This window comes from Artemia sp. Qi Xiang Cuo, chromosome 2, assembly GCF_049724085.1.
Source record: "Artemia sp. Qi Xiang Cuo chromosome 2, ASM4972408v1, whole genome shotgun sequence".
Classification (NCBI taxonomy): domain Eukaryota; kingdom Metazoa; phylum Arthropoda; class Branchiopoda; order Anostraca; family Artemiidae; genus Artemia; species Artemia sp. Qi Xiang Cuo.
Window position 1 is genome coordinate 35,098,374 of NC_142795.1, and position 18,424 is coordinate 35,116,797.

The following is an 18,424-nucleotide window of genomic DNA, read 5'->3' on the forward strand; positions in this document are numbered from 1 at the left end:
AAGCGCAAAACCACCACAGATCACCATTAAGAAATAAGTGAAATCCAAGACGAACAGAATTACAACATATGTATATTAAACTGTCATCATTTGCTGTTTCTTCAGTAATCTTGGTCATGACGGAGTTTTTTTTTATTTTTTTCGATATTATGAGAAATATAAACATTCAGCTGGAAATAAGGATTGTTTTCAGTAAAGTGTAAGTTATGTTCTGATTTTCAGAAGGCGCGGGGGGGGGGGGGGCGTCGCCCCTACTCATCTCAGTTTCTGCTCGTTTCGAGTTTATCTCAGTTATTTATGCAATTTTTGTTCGTTTTGGGTTTCATTTATTTATTAATTTAACTTAACTTAATATACATAAAAATACAAAAAAAAAACAAAAAACATTAACTCCCAACAGAGAGCAGAGCTCGTAAGGTTGGGTGTGTAAATAATGGGACATACCCAAAACAAACCTTCTCGTCATAATAATAATAGCAAAATTAACTTAATTAAAAAAAAAACAATAGCAACAGAAACTTAGAAAAGAAGGAATAAAAGAATAGAAGGGAAAAAAGAAAAGCTGGGCAGGAGGGGGATAGGAGGCCGTCCCACCGTGGATCCAAAACACACAAAGAAAAATATCATTAATTTTTAAAAATGTTATCATTAAAGGTAAACAAACAAACATTAAAAAACAATCTTTAATAACTGCTTTTTTAAATACAGCTGAGATTTTTGGGATTGATCAATCTGAGTTGTATCATTTAGCTTATATTTATTCGCAATGAATGGCATTAGGTACCTAAGTGAAAACCTTGACCTTTCACATCTTACAAAAGGAATTCGGTATAATCCCTCCCTCCGACGAGCCGATTGAGGGGGTAAAATCAACAGAGATTTATAATAGAAATAATTTTTAGGATTTTGAATTTGAAAAATCCCATAAGCAAATATTTGCATCACGTGTACGTTCTAAATCCGACAAATGTAGGGGAAAAAACATCGATTTCGTTTCAGATGTATTTTCAAGTTTTGACGGTCTATGTAAAAAATTTCCAAGTATTCTTACTGTCCTATTTTGTAGTACCTGTAATCGTTTTAAATACATCCAAAAGGTATTAAGATAAAGAATTGAGCAATAATTTCAGGTACGAAGCAACTAAAGAGTGGTAAATTATTTTTAATATTTTACATTATTTTAATACATATTTTTAATGTTGATAGTGATTTGTGGTAGTTTTAAGCTTGAAAAACTATTTGAATTTATTTCTCCTCATTATTGGTTTAATATAGCTCTTTACTTTTCTTTGAAAAACTTTTTTTTTGGGTAGAGTTTTTTAAATTAATCTTCTTATAAAATTATCTGGTTCCAACCCTTAATTTCTTTTTAAAAATTACAATTAATAAAAGACGTACATGTCATAAACGGTAAGCCTACGCAATGCTTGACTTTTTTCTTGTCAGTTACAAATTTATTTCAGGGTTTAGAGGGGTGACAATACCTATAAAAGAAAATCAAATTCTGTAAAAAACTTATTTGCTAAATGTTTTGCAGAGGAATTGTCTAGGGATAGTTCAAGGTACTCGCTTGACCGACCGTCTATAAAAAAAATAAGCTATACGAAAAATATGGTTCGATCCCGCTTTCTACAGCTATAATGAAGGAAAGGTTAAAACTTGCCCAAGTTTTAAGGATGAAGGATAATAGGTTGCCAAAGTTTTGCCTTTTGTCCATCCACATAGGGCCCAATAAAAAGCAGATCGTTCCCAAACGGGGATGTGAAGTAATTATGTAAGAGGAGTTGATGGCAACTGGAACTCCACAGGAGGGGGTAGAGAGTGAATGTTTGAATGGATTGGGATGAAGGAAGAACCAGCGCAGCTGTGTTTGACACAGGCAGCTTGATGCTACAGTGATTTAAAAGTGATAGCATAAAAATATATCATAAAAATTTTATAATTTATTATAAATATATAATAAATTTATTATATAATTTTTTTATATATAATATAATTTATTATATAGTATTATATAATATCATTTATTATAAAAATATTTCATAAATATATAAACAAAATATGAAAATTTCGTACGAGTCCAAGGATATAAGGGGGGGGATGTGCATTTCCAGAAATTCCCTCCCCGTCTGTGCGCGTGCCTGCATCATTTGAACGTTCAAAATACTGTTCAAAAAATTATAGCTTACCGTACGAACTTGCAACATAATTATATCTAAGTCTTGGATCTGAATGTCTAACTATTTGAAAGCAGGCTGCTCCAAGAACTCCTGCAATTACTAGTATAGTAAGTGTAAGAATGGCGGAAACCATAAGATCTCGATAGATGTACTTTTTCTGACATTTTGATCCAACATGGATAATAGCCATCGCGTTCATGGACCAAGTCATAAATACTTCTCTAGCTGCATTGACCCAACTCTGAAAACAATTGTATATAAGAAACAACAAACTAAAATCATAAATGAATAGATACTCATGACACACCACACAAAGTGTTGTTAATGACGACAACCCCCCCCCCCCCCACTGGGAATTAATTCGTAGTGCAACCTGAACAAATTATAGAGGAATCAGCTGGCACGAAGTCAGTTACGCAGGTATTCCTCTTTTTTTTTGGGAGGGGGGACGTTTCAATAAAAACGTAATAACAGAAAAAAATACAGACGAGTTGTATGGACAATGTGGGTAATAATGGGAACAATTGTGAAAACTACGAGATTTTGGGAGAGAATATCAACGTGTGAACGTCCGATGCTGCAATGGTTTCGATATTATTATCTAGTCGTGAAATTTACATTCATCGGTTAATTATTTTAACTAACTGAAATCTTTGAATTTGTAAGTATAATAATTCAGATGCTTCTTTCAACTTGTTTCTTCATTTTAACCCTTCGATTAGCTCTAGAATTATTCCTCTTTACATTTATATTTGGAGAAAGCAAAAACCCGCTGCTGAAATACAGGTTAAATGGCCAGAATTACATTTGTTTCATATACATTTATCGACATGAAGTCCCAGTGTTTCATATTTTTCATTTTAATTCTCATCGTAATCAACCACGAGACTCCAATTCCTCTCCCTCAGCGTCCTACAGGATCGATTTTGATCCACCCTGAAAAATTAGAATATGTGGAGCAATGATAATTTACCTAATTTATTAGGTAAATATTAATTAAATACAAAAGCACTAACTTATAAATAAAATAAAAAAGTAGAAATATACAACATGTTAAATTTCAATTTAGACATTGAACTATAAATAAATGCTACCTGCTATTCCGGTTTAACATCCGGAATGTTTCATCAATGAAAAAAAAAGTAAGTCATAAAATAAGTTATTATTTATCCTAAAATTTAGTCCTCAACCCTAATTTCAACAGAAAGAATTTAAGTTTTTTTTCTTTTATGTGTGGAGTTTTTTCGTTTTCATATTGTTAATTTTAATTTGTATTTGTTACTTCTATATTTATCCCCCGCTGAAATGGTATGTAAAAATGAAATATTAGGGCTTTACTATTTTATTATATTAATCGTTTTAATTAAAAGTTATACCCATTGTATTTCTATACTGTATTTGACTTTATAAATGGAATAGCTGTGTTGTCTACAAAATTGTTTTTTTGATAGTACTAACCTAAATTGAATAAGCTCAAAAGTAGACTTTGAAGAACATTCCTCATGATGTTTAATTCCCTTTTAAAGATCATAGAAATGCAGCATCGTCAAAGAAAGAAAAGCCTGATGAGGCAACACTTTTATTTTCATACCAATGATACTGAAACAACTGGACACTGTGAATATCTCTCATTTTGTGGCTATTTATCATGGGCGCCCGCAGGAGCGGCAAAGGAGGCCATATTCCCTGGAAATCTAGGACTATAAAGTAAGTATTAGTAAACCGAAGCAAAGAGAACAGAGTAGAGAAAAAACATAAAAAAAATATGTATAGGTCCATGGTTGGCTGCCTTCCAATAGGTTTTGACCCTTGATAGAGGCAATATGAGTTTTAATTTGTGACTAAATGACCCCTGTTCAGGTTTCCACAAATTTTTTTCTACATACTAAAATTCGAGTAAACAAACAAAAAATCAAATTCTTCATAATAATAAATGGCAAGTAAATAGGGATCCTTATCAATAACGAGCCTAAATATTGAGATGAGAGCCTAACGAGAGCCTAAATATTGATAACATAAAATCAAAGGATAAGCTTTTTTGGTGATTCTAAATATGTATCTGTTTCGAGTTTGAAGTTAAACATCCAAGTTATTAGTGCATAAGAAAGTTCGCATAATTATGGAAAAAGTATGAAAACAAAATAAAAAGGGGGCAATCCTGATAAAAATACGCCGTCAAATTTAGCATGCAGGAATATCCATGAGCCGACATATGAAGCCACTTTAATCAGATATGTTTGATTTTGTGTTTTCCCCCAGAACGTGTTTTTTGTGTTTCATTATTATTTTATTCTATTTTTACCAAGAGTGATTGTACTGATCTAGTTGTTTGCTTTGAAAAAGCTGACATATGAAACTAAGAGAGGAAAGAAAATAATAAATGAAAAACAATATAAAAAAAGGTGAGAAAACGAGGATTTTGTCAGCCAGTGGCAAAACATGAAGACGAAGAACAAGCAAATATTTCGACAAGGACCACCTCGTCCTCAGTGCTAAACAAAAAGAAAAAAAAATCTAAACAAAACATGTTCTTTGTCTTCATGTTTTGCCACTGGCTGACAAAATTCTCGTTTTCTCACCTTTTCTTATTTTATTTTTCATTTATTATTTTCTTTCCTCTCTTAGTTGCATATGTCACGTATAGCCAATGTGGTCTTAGAATGTATTTGAAAAAGCTTTAATGTCTTATAGATATGAAATATAAAGCTATCAAATATATTGGTTTTTGGCATTCAAAATTGAATTAAAAATATCAACATTACCCAGTAGCATTCAACACTTACAGCCTTTCTCAATTACACCCAGCCCTATAAATCCCTATTTGATTGTTTTAAACTTAGTCTCAATTATTTACTTTCAACAAACTACTTTGATGTGAACAAACTTTTTTATAAAAACAGAGTTTGAAGCCGTTAAGTATATCGGTATTTGATAAGCAAGTTCAAAAATATCGAAATTGTTCAATATTGTCCACCCAACACTTCAGCATTACTCATTACAAAAGAATATTATGAGTTCCTATCTTACTTTTCATAACTCTGCCATTGCTTTGAGTATTTTTTGTAATTATTTTATTTTTTTCACATTTGTATACTATTCCTTTACTTGATATACTTTTTTCATTACCTTTCAAAAATGTTTGTCTCTAAGCATTGCTAACAATAGAAAAAAGATTAAAGTAAATTACTGATTGTGAATTTGAGACATTTTAAAGTTATCCAATTCAATCGCCACAGAATTGAAAAGGACAGACTAGAGCTGTAGCGTGGAAGGAGATACAATATTGCCAATTTGGAAAGACTTGAAGAATATTTGTTGCAAGAAGAGGAAAGTGGACAATAATGGAGCCACCAGGGGCTTCGGTCAAAATCCCCTATGGCTACCAAAATATGCAAGAACTGAGAAAACGAGAATTTTGTCAGCCAGTGGCAAAACATGAAGACGAAGAACATGTTTTGTTTAGATTTTTTTTTTCTTTTTGTTTATTACTGAGGTTGACTTGGCGGTGGTCCTTGTCGAAATATTTGCTTGTTGTTCGTCTTCATGTTTTGCCACTGGCTGATAAAATCCTCGTTTTCTCACCTTTTTTTATTTTGTTTTTCATTCATCATTTTCTTTTCTCTCTTAGTTTCATATGTCAGCTTTTTCAAAGCAAACAACTAGATCAGTACATTCACTCTTGGTAAAAAATAGAATAAAATAATAATAAATCACAAAAAACACGTTCTGGGGGAAAATACAAAATCAAACATATCTGATTAAAGTGGCTTCATATGTCGGCTCATGGATATTCCTGCATGCTAAATTTGACGGCGTATTTTTATCAGGATTGCCCCATTTTTATTTTGTTTTCATACTTTTTTCCATAATTATGCGAACTTTCTTATGCACTAATAACTTGGATGTTTAACTTCAAACTCGAAACAGATACATATTTAGAATCACCAAAAAAGCTTATCCTTTGATTTTATGTTTTCAATATTTAGGCTCTCATTAGGCTCTCATCTCAATATTTAGGCTCGTTATTGATAAGGATCCCTATTTACTTGCCATTTATTACTATGAAGAATTTGATTTTTTGTTTGTTTACTCCAACTTTAGTATGTAGAAAAAAATTTGTGGAAACCTGAACAGGGGTCATTTAGTCACAAATTAAAACTCATATTGCCTCTATCAAGGGTCAAAACCTATTGGAAGGCAGCCAACCATGGACCTAAACATATTTTTTTATGTTTTTTCTCTACTCTGTTCCCTTTGCTTCGGTTACTAATACTTACTTTATAGTCCTAGATTTCCAGGGAATATGGCCTCCTTTGCCCCTCCTGCGGGCGCCCATGATAAATAGCCACAAAATGAGAGATATTCACAGTGTCCAGTTGTTTCAGTATCATAAGTATGAAAATAAAAGTGTTGCCTCATCAGGCTTTTCTTTCTTTGACGATGCTGCATTTCTATGATCTTTAAAAGGGAATTAAACATCATGAGGAATGTTCTTCAAAGTCTACTTTTGAGCTTATTCAATTTAGGTTAGTACTATCAAAAAAACAATTTTGTAGACAACACAGCTATTCCATTTATAAAGTCAAATACAGTATAGAAATACAATGGGTAAAACTTTTCATTAAAACGATTAATATAATAAAATAGTAAAGCCCTAATATTTCATTTTTATTTACCATTTCAGCGGGGGATAAATAAAGAAGTAACAAATACAAATTAAAATAAACAATATGAAAACAAAAAAACTCCACACATGAAAGAAAAAAACTTAAATTCTTTCTGTTGAAATTAGGGTTGAGGACTAAAATTTTAGGATAAATAATAACTTTTTTTATTAATTCCTTTTTTATTGATTGATGAAACATTCCGGATGTTATACCGGAATAGCAGGTAGCATTTATTTATAGTTCAATGTCTAAATTGAAATTTAACATGATGTATATTTCTACTTTTTGATTTTATTTATAAATTAGTGCTTTTGTATTTAATTAATATTTACCTAATAAATTAGGTAAATTATCATTGCTCCACATATTCTAATTTTTCCAAACTTTGAAAATTTTTAATGTGTCAAAGAAGATATGCAGTCTTTAGGCGCCAAACAGTGGAAGCAAAGAAAATTTCGTATCAATAATTCGTGGAGAATTTGGATTTTAGACAGCCTACAAGTAGAGTGTACAAAACAGTGAAAAAATTGATTACAGGGAAGACAGATGATAATGGTAACCCACCCTTGACTGTTAATGGAGAGGAGTTAGTGGAAGAACAAGAAAAAGCGAATAAAGCAGTAGATTTTGTAGTCAGTGATTGGAAGACCAGGAATGAATTATAACAGATATTTTACGGTAGAGTAGTTAAAGAATGTGATTCGAAAGTTACCATTAACAGCACCAGGTTTAGACATGATTTACCCACAGTATATCAAACATTTAAGTGACTAATGGATAAAAACATTGTTAGAAATTATTAACAAAGCCTGGGAAGACGGAAAATTTACAAAAATATGGAAGGATGGGGTAGTTAATATGATTCCTAAACAAGGCAAAGATAATTCAAAAATGAAAAACTTAAGGATTATTACTCTGCTACCTGTGTTAGAAAAAGTTTAAAGAAAGAATGGTTAAGGAGAGGCTTACATGGAAAGTGGAAAAAACAAACACTTTGAAAGATGTTCAATGTGGGTTTAGAAAGAACAGATCTACTATAGAAGTGTTACAAATTTTTGTAAATGATGTAGTATATTGTTTGGAAAATAGGAAAATCTGTTTAGCAGTTTTCTTTGATGTGAGTAGTGCTTTTGATAGTGTGGTTCATCGACATATACTAGAAGGAATGATTGCAGCAAAGGTTAGAGGACGTTTACTAGGATTTTCTTATGATTATTTACGTGAACGAGAAGTGACAGTAAAAGTGGGTAAAGCATATTCGGAAAAAAAAGGTACTGAGAAAACGTATCGTACCACGAGGCTCCTCATTGGGTCCAGATTATTACAATATAAGTGAATTTGATATACCACTGGATACAGGAGATGATAGAGCTGGGATTTCCGCTGATGATAATGCAATATGGAGAGTGTGTGATAGGGAAGGGGCAATGAGGGGCCCAGGAGAAAATAAGATTAATGGAAACGTGGGCCATGGAAAATTGTGTGCAGTTTTCGGTCGAGAAAACCAAAGCAATGGTAATCACGCGAACAAAAAGGTACTCTGCTCTTTGTCTTTTTCTAAATGGGGAAAAAATTGAAACCGTGAACAAATTTAAATGGCTTGGAATTACCATTGATAGAAAGCTGACGTTTAAAGCTCATATAAGACAGTTAAAGAAAACATGTGCCAAAAGATTAAATATTATGAAAATGTTATGTGGAGCAAATTTTGGGCCAAAGCCCGACTTTTTTATGGAATTTTATATAAAATACATAAGAGCGAAATTGGAATATGGAGGAATAATTTATATGGCAGCGTCTAAGTCCTTGTTAGAGGAGTTGGAAACTATTCAATACAGTGCTTTAAGGACAGCTTTTGGAGTAAGAAAGACAACTCCACGGAGCTTTCTCGAATCAGAAAGTGGGATTGGGAAGCTAGGTAGTAGGAGAGACGTAGCAACATTAAAGTTTTTATGGAAGACATGGATATCTGACCAGTTGAATCCAATTAAATCAAGAATGCTAAAAGAGGAGTTCATGGAAATAATTATTCAGTATTGTGAGGGCAAAAGAAATAACGGAAGGGTTTCAAATGGATTGTCAGTTGACATCAATGTTGAGTGTCCAATATGTTCATAACCCCTCAGTGGAAATCCATCCCATACCAGTGCAATACTGAATTTGAAAAGTGGGATAATCTAGATTATGATCAATCATTCAAGATGACAAAAGAAATGCAATATCTTGACACTATGAATATCTTCACAGATGCATCCAAAGTGGATAATAGAGTTGGGGCTGCTTTTGTAATTCCCTCCAAGAATATAGTTAAATTGAATAAATTAAGTGATGTAACTGCAGTTCAAGCAATCAAGAATATTTATCTAGCAAATAAAATAGCTCCTGAAGTGATCTTTTGCCATAAAGAATTACAGAAACTACTGGAAAAGGGAGTAACCATCACATTGGATTGGGTACCGGGGCATGCGAACATTAGTGGAAATGAAAAGGCTGTCGCTGCAGCAAAACAAGCATCCATAGAAGACGGGCAAACACTTGTAGATATCACGCCCAGGATGGTTAATCAAATTGGAGAACTGATAAAGAAATTGAGGATAAAGACATTCGAGAACAGCCGTGCGTTCTCAGCAAATATGTTAGTTATACCAAAGAAAGAAAGGCAATTTTAAAAGAAAATATCTGGACAGCTAAGTAAGTATGAAGCCAGGGTAATATTCAGACTAAGGTCAGGTCATGCAGGACATCAGAAATATAGAGCCCGTTTTTATTATGAAGATCCGAGATGTGCATTTTGTGGAAATGAGGAAACGGTAGAACATTTGTTATTCGAATGTGCTGGAACAGAAGACAAGAGGAAGAATATTAGAAAGTTTAGCAGAGAAAAAAGAATTCGACAGAGTAGTGACATACTAAGTGGAGCGGGCTTGAACAGTGACTGTGCTGATGGACTTAAATTGATATGCAAGTTTTTAAAGGATATTAATGGGATACATCTTATATAAACCAAGTAGGCTAGTATAGTGATTAGAAGAAGCCTCCTGAGTCCTTGCAGGAAGAGAGGAGAAACCATCCATTTCAATTCAATTCAATTGCTAACAATAAAAAACCGGACAGAGATCGTTGAAATATTGATTCCTTTTCTGCGTTAGTAAAAGTTTTATGTTCATAAAACTACATCATTTCACAAAATGTAATTAAATATATAAAAAGATTTTTCAACTAAAAGTAAGGAGCAACTTTAAAACTTTAAACGAAGTCAAACTATTCTGTATATAAAGGGGACTGCCCCCTGCTCAATTCCTCGGCCATTAACCAAAAGATTTTAGCCCTTTGAAAGACTTTCTTTCTCCAATTTAATGACCCTTGTGTCTTCAGTAAATGTTCTTAAAGAATTTGGACAAAAAGTGAAACTTTCGAGCAAAGAGCAAGGGGTTAATGAGGAAACAGCTCCCTTAAGAAAAAGTTCCTATAAAGAATAATTTCTTTTCAAATAGATTTTAATACTGGTCCTTACTTTCATCAGAAAACACTAGCTTTTTAAATTTAGTTTACGATTGTTTCCTAAATCATGCCTCGGCCAAACTAAAATATAAAGTGGGTACCAACCTTTTTCATTTATTTTTTCTATTTATTAATTACAATGTGCGGTTGTAATTTAGATTTTGGACACACTTTGAATATACTTAAAAATTTGCGATGATTAGTATTTTTGTTAATTTGTCTATTAACATTAGTAAGTCTTTATTAATATATTTACTTTAGAATTCCGGGTGGACGAAGAGGGGTATTATTGTTCATATGTTCAGATAGAAATTATAAGTTAATTGACTTCTCATCTTCTACGTGGCCTTACATTAATCAGCACAACCTTACATTAAGATTAAAAAAATCGATCAGTACATTATATATATATATATATATATATATATATATATATATATATATATATATATATATATATATATATATATATATATATATATATATATATATATATATATATATATATATATATATATATATATATATATATATATATATATATATATATATATATATATGTGTTTATATATATATATATGTATATGTATATGTATATATATATATATATATATATATATATATATATATATATATATATATATATATATATATATATATAACCCACTTACATCACAAGATAAATAGTGGAGTACAATAAATATATAAAAAAAAACAAAAAAAAAAAAAACACAAACAATAAATCACCAATAACAATTAAACAACAAAAACATTAAATAAATAAAGTTAATAAAACAAACGGATCAAACCATGGTGAGGCGATAAACGCCTATACGCTGTTCCCAAAAGTGTTTCGTGCAAACCAGTCAGCTTCTCAATAATATTAAGAAGATAAAACTTATGTACTATTTTTCAATTCCTATACCAAAGAGGAAGATGGAGAAAATATATGTATATATGTTTAAATACTTTGTAATATGTCATATACATAGAAATATTACCATTTAAAATTCTTGAAAAAAATTCCTAGTAGCATTTTCCACCCCCCCCCCCCAAACAAATTTTTTGGCGGGGCTCATGATGACCCGCCTCGCCTTTTCAACCTTATAAGTACTTTATAACTTTATAAGCATAATATTTCATGCTAAACAGGGAAATATTTTAATTAATTCCTACTTCTCCTAGCTTTTTCTACATTTATCTCAAGGCTCATGGAGAGTTAGCAGTTTAGGCATTACAATGTGCTCTTTTAGGTGTCTGCTCCATTTCCGCCTACACGGTGACTCATTCTTGCCTTCAAGACAGCAGATAGGCAACTACATGTCACCAAATGTAATTTTATACAAAAAATAAAACGAATCAAATTGGTTAAATCCATTACTGCCACCATGCGCCATTACTTCATCTGCAACTGGGAAGCATAAAATATAGTTTTTTGATACTTTTATATCGATTAGCTTCTCATAATTTTGAATTGATTACAAATTGGTCCATTTTTGGGAAAAGTCGTAGGCTAGTGCCATAAAATGGCAGAAAATAACCCTCTCCCGTGGAACAATCTTTATGGTTACTTTGAAAGAAATTTTTATTTTAGGTTTAATGAGCTCTCTCCCAAATTTCTAGGACCTTCGGTTCGATGATCTACCCGGGAAAAAAACAAATAAACACTCATCCACGATCTTTCTTCTGGAAAAAATTTTACAAAATCTCACATTTTGTTGAATGGAGCTTGAAACCTCTATGGTAAGGTCCTTTGATATGATAAATCTAACAAATCAATTTTCACTAAGACCGTTTGCTTTTTTATGGATGCTTCCCCCTTTTTACAGAAATCAAACAAATTTTCTCAAATTCGTAGCTTTTGGTGGGTAACAATAAACTAAATTAATTTTATATAATTAGAATCAGCATAAGGAAAACAAATCTGTTGATGTGTCAATTGTCATCAAAATTGCATTTTTACTTTGTCACTCCTTACTTGCAGCTTGTTATGACGAACTATTTGATAAGATTCGCTAATGACAAACTATTTTATTTGGAAATATTCATTTTATTCAGTTGAATTGGAAAATTGAGAGAAAGATGGTGAAATTGACAGTTGGATTTAAAGTTTAGATGTAGTTTTTCTTTCGCTATTCTGTACCTTTTTATACATGTCTGAAGATAGAAAGTATTTCAGTTTGAGGGGGGAGAATTGTCCTTTTATGAAAGAGGTGTATTTTACATGGTCGTTATAAAATCGAAACATTGTATCTATACAGCTTTGAGTATAGGCCCTTAGGAATTTAAACATCTTGGGAAAACTACACTTTAGGGGCTTTTGTGATCTTGGAAATCAGGTGATCCAGGACAGATAAATGAAGCTTTCAGGAATGAAATCAGATACTAAAATATCCCCTTGGAAGCTGTATTATCTATCTCTACTCTTTCTGTAAGGCTTAGGAAATTGCACTAACACAAGTCTACACCTGCTGTAATCTTAGGAAGCAATAAATCCTCCCGAAATTTCGGTTTGAGTCTGATTTTCTTTTGCATTAGGGTTGCCCCCCCCCCCCACTTTCCTGGAAAATTTTATACAGGCACCCTTGCTATTCATAAGAAAAAATCAACTCAAAACAAAAATAATCATAGGCAGCGCGCTTGCGCTGCCTAAGTAAAGAACGATGTGGGCACAATGTGTTTTTTTTTTTCTTCAGTCGGGCACTTCGTATCGAAGGAGTTGTCGTAGAAACTTTGAAAAGAGCTCATTCGATTGGAAATTGGAGTGGCTAGTGCCCTTTTTGATAGTCGAAAGTGATTGGAGGGCAACTAGCCCCCCCCCTCGCCCATCATTCCCCCAAACACATCTAATCAAAATTTTGAGATAGCCATTTTGTTCAGCGTAGTCGATTTCCAGAAAGTAAATGTGTTTTTGAGGAGGACACTCTCCCACAACCCTCAGGGCAAGGGTTTTAAGTTATGCCCTGAGGGCATATAAGAACGATGTTGGCACAATGTACTATGTATTATTTTTTTCCTTTAGAGTAGGGCACTTTATACGGAAGGGGTTGTCGTAGAAACTTCAAAAGGGGCTCATTCGATTGGAAAATGAGAGTTCTAGTGTCCTTTTAAATAGTATAAAGTGATTGGAGGGCAACTAGCCCCCTCCCACGCCCATCATTCCCCCAAACACATCCAATCAAAATTTTTAGATAGCCATTTTGTTCAGTGTAGTTGATTTCCAGATAGAAAAAATGTTTTTGATGAGGACAATCCCCTACAACCCTCAGGGCAAGGCTTTTAAGTTATGCCCTGGGGGCACATAAGGTTTTTATAGAAGGCGTTATCGTAGAAACTTCAAAACAGGCTCATTCGATTGGAAATTCGAAGGGCTAGTACCCTTTTTAATAGCCGAAAGTGATTGGAGGGCAACTAGCCCCCCCCCGCCCATCATTCCCCCAAACACATCCAATCAAAATTTTGAGATAGCCATTTTGTTCAGCGTAGTCGATTTCCAGAAAGTAAATATGTTTATGAGGAGGACACTCTCCCACAACCTTCAGGGCAAGGGTTTTAAGTTATGCCCCGAGGGCATATAAGAACGATGTTGGCACAATGTACTAAGTATTATTTTTTTCCCTTAGAGAAGGGCACTTCATATGGAAGGGTTCGTTGTAGAAACTTCAAAAGGGGCTCATTCGATTGGAAATTGAGAGTTCGAGTGCCCTTTTAATAGTCGAAAGTGATTGGAGGGCAACTAGCCCCCTCCCACGCTAATCATTCCCCCAAACACATCCAATCAAAATTCTGAGATAGCCATTTTGTTCAGTGTAGTTGATTTCCAGATAGAAAGTATGTTTTTGAAGAGGACCCTCCACTAAAACCCTCAGGGCAAGGGTTTTAAGTTATGCCCTGGGGGTATATAAGGTTTTTATAGAAGGCGTTATCGCAAAAACTTCAAAACAGTCTAATTCAATTGGAAATTCGAAGGGCTAGTACCCTTTTTAATAGTCGAAAGTGACTGGAGGGCAACTAGCCCCCCACGCCCATTATTCCCCCAAACACATACAATCAAAATTTTGAGATAGCCATTTTGTTCAGCGTAGTTGATTTCTAGATAGAAAATATTTTCTTTCAAGAGGACACTCCCCCAAAACCCTCAGGGCAAGGGTTTTAAGTTATTCCCTGGGGGCATATAAAGTTTTTATAGAAGGCTTGTCATAGAAACTTCAAAAAAAGCTCATTCGATTGGAAATTCAAAGGACTAGTACCCTTTTTAATGGTCGAAAGTGATTGGACGGCAACTAGCCCCCCCCCCTCCCACGCCCATATTTCCCCAAACACATCCAATCAAAATTTTGAGATAGCCATTTTGTTCATCGTAGTTGATTTCCAGATAGAAAATATGTTTTTGAGGTGGAGACTCCCCCAAAACCCTCGGGCAAGGGTTTCACGTTATACCCTGAGGGCATATAAGAACGATGTTGGCACAATGTACTATTTATTACTTTTTTCCTTTAGAGCTGGGCACTTCATATGGAAGCGGTCGTCGTAGAAACTTCAAAAGCGGCTCATTCGATTGGAAATTGAGAGTTTTAGTGCCCTTTTTAATAGTCGAATACCCTCAGGGCAAGGAATTTAAGTTATGCCCAGGGGGCATACAAGGTTTTTATAGAAGACGTTGTCGTAGAAACTTAAAAATAGGTTCATTCGATTGGAAACTCGTTGATTTCCAGATAGAAAAAATGTTTTTGAGGAGGAAAATCCCCTAAAACCCTCAGGGCAAGGCTTTTAAGTTATGCCCTGGGGGCATATAAGGTTTTTTATAGAAGGCGTTATCGTAGAAACTTCAAAAAAGGCTCATTCAATTTGAAATTCGAATGGATAGTGCCCTTTTTAATAGTCGAAAGTGATTGGAGGGCAACTAGCGGCCTCACCCCACGCCCATCATTTATCCAAATACATCCAATAAAAATTTTGAGATAGCCATTTTGTTCATCGTAGTTGATTTCTACATAGAAAACATGTTTTGAGGAGGACACTCCCCCACAACCCTCGGGGCAAGGGTTTTAAGTTATGCCCTGGTGGCATATAAGGTTTTTATAGAAGGCGTTGTCGTAGAAACTTTAAAAAAGGCTCATTCGATTGGAAATTCAAAGGGCTAGTGCCTTTTTTCATAGTTGAAAGTGATTGGAGGACAAATAGCCCCCCTCTTGCCCATCATTCCCTCAAACATATCCAATCAAAATTTTGAGATAGCTATTTTGTTTCAGCGTAGTTGATTTCCAGATAGAAAATATATTTTTGAGGAGGACACTCCACCACAGCCCTCAGGGCAAGGGTTTTAAGCTATGCCCTGCGGGCATATAAGGCTTTTAAAGAAGGCATTGTCGTAGCAACTTCAAAAGAAGCTCATTCGATTGGAAATTCAAAGGCCTAGTGCCCTTTTTAATAGTCGAAACTAATTGGAGGGCAACTAGCCCCTTCCCACGCCTATCATTCCCCCAAAACATCCAATAAAAATGTTGAGATAGCCATGTTGTTCAGCGTAGTTTATTTACAGATAGAAAATATATTTTTGAGGAGGACACTCCCCGACAACCCTCAGAGCAAGGATTATAAGTTATGCCCTGGGGGCATATAAGGCTTTTATTGAAGTCTTTGTCGTAGAAACTTGAAAAGGGGCTCATTCGATTTGAAATTCAAAGAAATAGTACCCTTTGTAATAGTCGAAAGTGATTTGAGGGCAACTAACCACCCTCTCACGCCCACCTTTTCCCTTAACACATTAAATCAAAACATTAAAATAACCATTTTATTCAACGTAGTTGAAAGTTTTGGAAATTAAGTCTTTAAGGATGACAACCCCTCCCCTCACAGCCCTCAGAGCAAGGATTGTAAGTTATGCCCTGGGGCGTATAAAGTTTTTATTGAAAGTGTTGTCGTAGAAACTTCAAAAGGGCTCATTCAATTGGAAATTCAAAGGCCAAGTGCCTTTTTTAATGGTTGAAAGTGATTGGATAGCGACTAATTTTCCAAAACACAACCAATCAAAATTTTGAGATATTCATTTTGTTCAACGTAGTTGAACGCTCAGTAAATTAGGTCTTTTAGGATGATAACCTCCACAGAGTCTTCAGCGCAAGGATTGTAAGTTATGCCCTGTGGGCATATAAGGTTAATATAGAAATTTGTAGTATAAATCATAGGTAGCACGATCGCGCTGCGTAAGTAAAGAGGAGGACACTCCCTCACAACCCTTAGGGCAAGGGTTTTAAGTTATGCCCTGGGGGCATATAACAGCGATGTTGGCACAATGTATTATTTATTAATTATTTCCTTTAGAGCAGGGCACTTCGTATCGAAGAAGTTGTCGTAGAAACTTCGAAAAGCGCTCATTAAATTGGAAATCGGAGTGCCTTGTGCCCTTTTTAATAGTCAAAAGTGATTGGAAGGCGACTAACACCCCTCTCACGCCAACCATTTACCCAAACACATCCAATCAAAATTTTGAGATGGCCATGTTGTTTAACGCAGTTGAAAGTTCTGGAAATTCGGTCTTAGAGAATAACAACCACCCTAACAGACCTTATGGTAAGGGTTATAATTTATGCCCTGGGGGCATATAAGGTGCTTATAGAAAGCGTTGTCGTTTCCAAAAGGGCTCATTCGATTGGAAATCGAAAGGCCTAGTGCCCTTTTTAATAGTCGAATGTTTAGACCAGGGCACTTCGTATCGAAGGAGTTGCCATGGGGACTTCGAAAAGGGCTCATTCGATTAAAAATAGAAGGGGCGGATGCCCTTTTTAATAATCGAAAATGATTTGAGGGCAACTAATCCCCCTTCCACTCCCACCCTCCCACGCCAACCCTCCATTTCTGCTCTTAAAATTTAATCAAATCAAAATAGCGTATGTATATCCAAGCTATCAAAGAAAGTAAACAGATTTGTTTGCGAATGGTATCAAGTTTTCCATTTCAGGTCAACTAGAGGAGGTATGAAACTAAATTAAACAGTACTATTTGTGTCGAGATTTTTAAAAGGGTTTATGTTGTTCAAAATTGCTGAAAATTTTTCTCCAGAATACAAATAGCAGGCCAAACTATAAAGTCTTAAAAAACCAAAAGATTTAAAGTTTTATTTTCTTTTTCCCTGAAAAAACTATGTCAATATAAAACGAACAGAAGTTAATTTAAAAAACTATTTCCACAAAATAAGTTTTTCAAAAAAAGAAAAGAACTCCAATAAACAAAAAATGAGCAAAAATCAAATCAAATAATCTACCAAGCGTGAAACTACCAAAAATCAGCATCGATAAATAAATGAAACCCAAAACGAGCATAAATTACAATAATTAACCGAGTCAAACTTAAAATGAGCAGAAATTAACATAAGTTGGGCGCAAAACCCCTATGCCTTCCCAAGGCCAAAACAAAATTTGCACTTTACTGAAAAAAATATAAATGTTTTTACTTTTGTAACTTTAATACATCAAATAATTTTAACATTTTGATTACTAAATATCAGTATATGTATATTAAACTGACAATGCACATTCATTTGTATTTTTTGTATAATACATGAATAAAAAAGGAAAGCAACACCAAGCACTGAAAAAATTCTTCAGATAAAAAAGATCAAACGAGAAGACAAAAGGCAGAAGGAAAAAACCAGACGAGGCCACACCAGCCCGATTATGATGCAATCCAAAGTTGAAGCTATATCTATCACGCAGAAGCTTGAATCTTCATTTTCCGACCCAACTTGAATATTAGTAGCAGTAAAGACATTTTTGAAAGATTGGATTTTTCAACTTGAATATTAAAAGTTAAATTAAGATTGCTATTTTGCGATAATCCAAAGCTATTTGCACTGTAGCATTACGAAATGATCAAGCCGAACACATAGCCAAATCAAATGATCAAGCCAAACACTCAATTAAAAAAAATAATACTAATTCATCAATAAATGAAATCTTAATTTTCATTTCAGGAAACTCTAACCTGTTATTATTATTCAAAATAACAGAAAATTTTCGGAGTTATTGGGTTGAAATATTTTTAATGCTCGTTAAACATAGAATATGGCATTACATG

At 33.9% G+C, this 18,424-nt stretch overlaps 1 protein-coding gene across 2 annotated transcripts in view; it reads right to left on the minus strand.

The window, feature by feature from the left end:
• bdg (sodium-dependent transporter bedraggled) overlaps nucleotides 1–18,424 on the minus strand; it is a 194,357-nt gene that overhangs the window by 41,561 nt on the left and 134,372 nt on the right. For both annotated transcript variants that reach the window (XM_089100627.1, XM_089100621.1), the window contains one exon: nucleotides 2,190–2,421. In XM_089100627.1, the coding sequence (XP_088956753.1) occupies nucleotides 2,190–2,421 (232 nt within the window). The remainder of the gene's footprint in view (nucleotides 1–2,189; nucleotides 2,422–18,424) is intronic.